Source organism: Branchiostoma floridae, chromosome 13 (genome assembly GCF_000003815.2).
Source record: "Branchiostoma floridae strain S238N-H82 chromosome 13, Bfl_VNyyK, whole genome shotgun sequence".
Lineage (NCBI taxonomy): Eukaryota > Metazoa > Chordata > Leptocardii > Amphioxiformes > Branchiostomatidae > Branchiostoma > Branchiostoma floridae.
The window spans coordinates 21,514,421-21,519,245 of NC_049991.1; the positions used below are offsets into that span (position 1 = coordinate 21,514,421).

At 50.7% G+C, this 4,825-nt stretch overlaps 1 protein-coding gene across 1 annotated transcript; it reads left to right on the forward strand.

The window, feature by feature from the left end:
* Positions 1 to 175: 175 nt before the first annotated feature.
* Positions 176 to 4,637, forward strand: LOC118429790 (monocyte to macrophage differentiation factor-like). The gene is made up of 5 exons (XM_035840425.1): positions 176 to 478; positions 1,674 to 1,755; positions 2,538 to 2,695; positions 3,315 to 3,491; positions 4,226 to 4,637. The coding sequence occupies exons 1-5, from the start codon at positions 435 to 437 to the stop codon at positions 4,347 to 4,349; spliced, it is 585 nt and encodes a 194-aa protein (XP_035696318.1). The 5' UTR covers positions 176 to 434; the 3' UTR covers positions 4,350 to 4,637.
* Positions 4,638 to 4,825: the final 188 nt, after the last annotated feature.

Sequence of the window (4,825 nt, forward strand, 5' to 3'; positions counted from 1 at the left end):
CAGGAAAGGGAAAAATGTGTTGGGAGCCTGTTTTTACTGATGGCTGTACATGAATTACTTGCATTTCATAAGGGAATGTGTTATTTGTTTTGGTATATTTTTTTCAGAATTTTTTGCAATATTTGGCCGAAACGCGCGCGAGTTGACGAGTCCACGCACCCCCTCCCTCGCAATGGTTCGTCCCTCCACCCATCAAAACGCCGGTCGAGAGAAGTCTTGTCATGTTTGGAAGGTTTCATCTCAAAAATCGCGATATCCAGCGACGAGACTAAGTTGGGAGACACGCACCTGCCCTACCCTGCCCATAACCCCACCCCAGCGCGAGTGTCAGACCACTAGACGCCGCAGAATGTTGCACAGATAGCAGATTTTGGGACGAGGCGAGACGAGGCGAGCACTTCCGGGTGCAGCGGAGGGAGGGGGGAGACAACACCATGGTCTGCTGCGCCGGTGGGCAACATGGCCCTCTCAAGTCCAGGTCAGGAAGCTGTAATCTCCAAGCAGATCCTACGATAGCATAAGATAGTATCAAAAGCTGGCAGAGGAGTGAAGCCGGCTTAGGAGTGTGTTTCGCTACCGGGACCAATGGACACCTTTTTAAAACTGACTACACTCCTTGACCAGTTTAGTACTATCTTATGCCATCGTAGGATCTGCTTGGAGATTAAGGAAGCTGCGCTGGCCTCAGGCAGAAAGAAGAAGGAGCCACCCCGGGACTGTTGTTGTTGTTGTTTCGTTTGTTCCATTTGTTTTTTGAGACACACGAGTTTGGTGTTAATTTGAGCAACCTGTTGGTAATGTGACATGCTCATGAGTCATGTCATGACTATGATACACCTTGAATGCTATTCTCCTGTACGCACCTGCACAAACCAGTACATACCTGCACGCACATCTGTACACGCCTGTACATGCATGTTAACACCTGAGCACACCAACACACCTGTATGCACAGGTACTCATCTGTACACACCTGTACACGCATGCACACACCTGCACATACCTTTACACACTTGCACTTCACACAACTGCACACACATTTTCCAACTTGCACACAACTATACATGTCTGTACACACCTGTACACACCCATACAGTCACATTTTTCCTACCTGCACACACCTACACACACCTGTGTACAGCTGTACACAACTGCACACACTTGTTCACACCTGCACGCAAAAGTAAACACTTGCACACACCTGTCCCAAGCTAGCACAGGTATTACACGTCTGTACACAACTGCACACACATGTCCACACCTGCACACACAAGTAAACACTTGCACACACCTGTCCCAAGCTAGCACAGGTATTACACGTCTGTACACACCTGTACACAACTGCACACACATGTTCACACCTGCACGCACAAGTAAACACTTGCACACACCTGTCCCAAGCTAGCACAGGTATTACACGTCTGTACACACCTGTACACAACTGCACACACGTGTTCACACCTGCACGCACAAGTAAACACATGCACACACAAGTAAACACTTGCACACACCTGTCCCGAGATAGCACAGGTATTACGTCAGACAAAGCTGAAAGCTTCATTCAATCCGGCTACTGCTAATATCTAGCAAATTGCGATTGTACTCGTCTGTGTACTTATGTTTCACATGCACGTTGGTAACTCACATGGAACGTATCACTTTTTCTGTCACAGGTTCATGAACCGCCCTGCTGTGGGGAACAACCCGTACATCCCCACCCCCCTGGAGCACATCGCTAACTGTGTCACACATGGGGTAAGTACTTCCCCACCCCCTGGGGCACATCGCTAACTGTGTCACACATGGGGTAAGTACTTCCCCACCCCCCTGGAGCACATCGCTAACTGTGTCACACATGGGGTAAGTACTTCCCCACCCCCTGGGGAACCACCCGTACTTCCCCACACCCTGAGGTACAACCCGTACTTCTCCACCCCCTGGGGAACAACCTGTACTTCTCCACCCCCTGGGGAACAACCCGTACTTCTCCACCCCCTGGGGAACAATCTGTACATCCCCACCCTCTGTCACACAAGGGGTAAGTACATCCCCACCCCCTGGGGAACATTCCATACGTCCCCACCCCCTGGGGTACAACCCTTAAGTTGGCTTAAAGGCTTAACTCTCCTCCCAGGGAGAACAACATGTGCATCCCCACCCACTGGGGTGCAGCCTGTACACCCCCTGAAACACATAGCTCTGTTAGACACAGGTATGTACTTCCCCACCCCCTGGGGGAACAACATACCCCTGGGGAGAAACCCGTACATCTAGTTGGTTCCTGCATGACTGTCCTGTACCTTGCCGTAATCTGATGCCCTGCTCTGTAACCTGACCCCCTGCTCTGTAACCTGACCCCCTGCTCTGTAACCTGACCCCCTGCTCTGTAACCTGACCCCCTGCTCTGTAACCTGACCCCCTGCTCTGTAACCTGACCCCCTGCTCTGTAACCTGACCCCCTGCTCTGTAACCTGACCCCCTGTTCTGTAACCTGACCCCCTGTTCTGTAACCTGACCCCCTGCTCCGTCCTCCCCAGCTGCTGATCGTGCCCAGCCTCTTCGCCATCCTCCAGCTGCTCCGATTGGCTGACAACACCCTGCAGGTCGTCAACGCCATCGTGTACGGGCTGGCGCTGATCGCTCTCTTCAGCCTGTCCACCTCCTTCCACCTGCTGGCCTGGACAGGTAAACTCAGGTACGTTCCACCTGCTGGCCTGGACAGGTAAACTCAGGTACGTTCCACCTGCTGACCTGGACAGGTAAACTCAGGTACGTTCCACCTGCTGACCTGGACAGGTAAACTCAGGTACGTTCCACCTGCTGGCCTGGACAGGTAAACTCAGGTACGTTCCACCTGCTGGCCTGGACAGGTAAACTCAGGTACGTTCCACCTGCTGGCCTGGACAGGTAAACTCAGGTACGTTCCACCTGCTGGCCTGGACAGGTAAACTCAGGTACGTTCCACCTGCTGGCCTGGACAGGTAAACTCAGGTACGTTCCACCTGCTGGCCTGGACAGGTAAACTCAGGTACGTTCCACCTGCTGGCCTGGACAGGTAAACTCAGGTACGTTCCACCTGCTGGCCTGGACAGGTAAACTCAGGTACGTTCCACCTGCTGGACAGGTAAACTCAGGTACGTTCCACCTGTTCCACATGTAAGACAAACTTTTTATCTGAGGGCACAAGAGTCTTTTGCACAACCAGTTTTTCTCACCTGCTGGCCAAAATAAGCAACATTAAGCATTTCCTTGTAACATATGCCAAAACTGTTATATAGGCATGTGATCATTTTTATATTCATCCATTTGTCCAGGTCTCTTCTCCATTTTTTCCACGTGTGCGACCGCGCGGTGATCTATTTCTTCATCGCGGCCTCCTACATGCCGTGGCTCACGCTGCGGGACAGCGGCGCTCTCGGCCAATGGGTGCACGGCGTCATCTGGGTCCTGGCGCTGCTGGGGACAGTCTTCTCCTGCGTGTTCCTGGACAGGTGCGCCACCTAGCAGGTCACGGTGGCACTGCAGGCCCATTGCCATTTCTGTCAAAATGTAGAAATGTGCGACACCTGGCAGGTCTCAGTGGCACTGCAGGCCCATTGCCATTTCTGTCAAAATGTAGAATGTGCGACACCTGGCAGGTTACAGTGGCACTGCAGACCCATTGCCATTTCTGTCAAAATGTAGAAATGTGCGACAACTAGCAGGTCTCAGTGGCACTGCAGGCCCATTGCCATTTCTGTCAAAATGTAGAAATGTGCAACACCTAGCAGGTCTCAGTGGCACTGCAGGCCCATTGCCATTTCTGTCAAAACGTAGAATTGTGCGACACCTAGCAGGTCATGGTGGCACTGCAGGCCCATTGCCATTTCTGTCAAAACGTAGAATGTGCGACACCTGGCAGGTTACAATGGCACTGCAGTTCCACTGCCATTTCTGTCAAAACGTAAAATAAAAACATAATAATGCAATTATGTAACAGACATGCAGCCAGTCTCTCATTGGTCAAACTGCTAAATGCCAGGCTAGCATTGGTTAAACTGCTAATTGTGATATGCCTTCAGGATCGGCCTATTGTTTTATGAATTATCTAGTTTCATGTCACTCTAGTTACCTGTGAGGAAAATCGAGAAACTGTAACCGTTACCTAACCGAATCTCTCTGTTGTCAGGACAATGTAGATGTCTGTGGTTTGCCCTGTAATATCCTGTTCTCCCTTCCCTTGCAGATGTAAGAGACTGGAGACATCCCTGTACCTGATTATGGGGATATGTCCTTCCCTGTCTGTGTTCTCCATGGTGAGTAACTATGGGGATATGTCCTTCCCTGTCTGTGTTCTCCATGGTAAGTAACTATGGGGATATGTCCTTCCCTGTCTGTGTTCTCCATGGTGAGTAACTATGGGGATATGTCCTTCCCTGTCTGTGTTCTCCATGGTGAGTAACTATGGGGATATGTCCTTCCCTGTCTGTGTTCTCCATGGTGAGTAACTATGGGAATATGTCCTTCCCTGTCTGTGTTCTCCATGGTGAGTAACTATGGGGATATGTCCTTCCCTGTCTGTGTTCTCCATGGTGAGTAACTATGGGGATATGTCCTTCCCTGTCTGTGTTCTCCATGGTGAGTAACTATGGGGATATGTCCTTCCTTCCCTGTCTATGTCCATGGTAAGTAACTATGGGGATATGTCCTTCCCTGTCTGTGTTCTCCATGGTGAGTAACTATGGGGATATGTCCTTCCTTCCCTGTCTGTGTTCTCCATGGTGAGTAACTATGGGGATATCTCCTTCCCGTCTGTGTTCTCCATGGTGAGTAGTTATGTGGATAT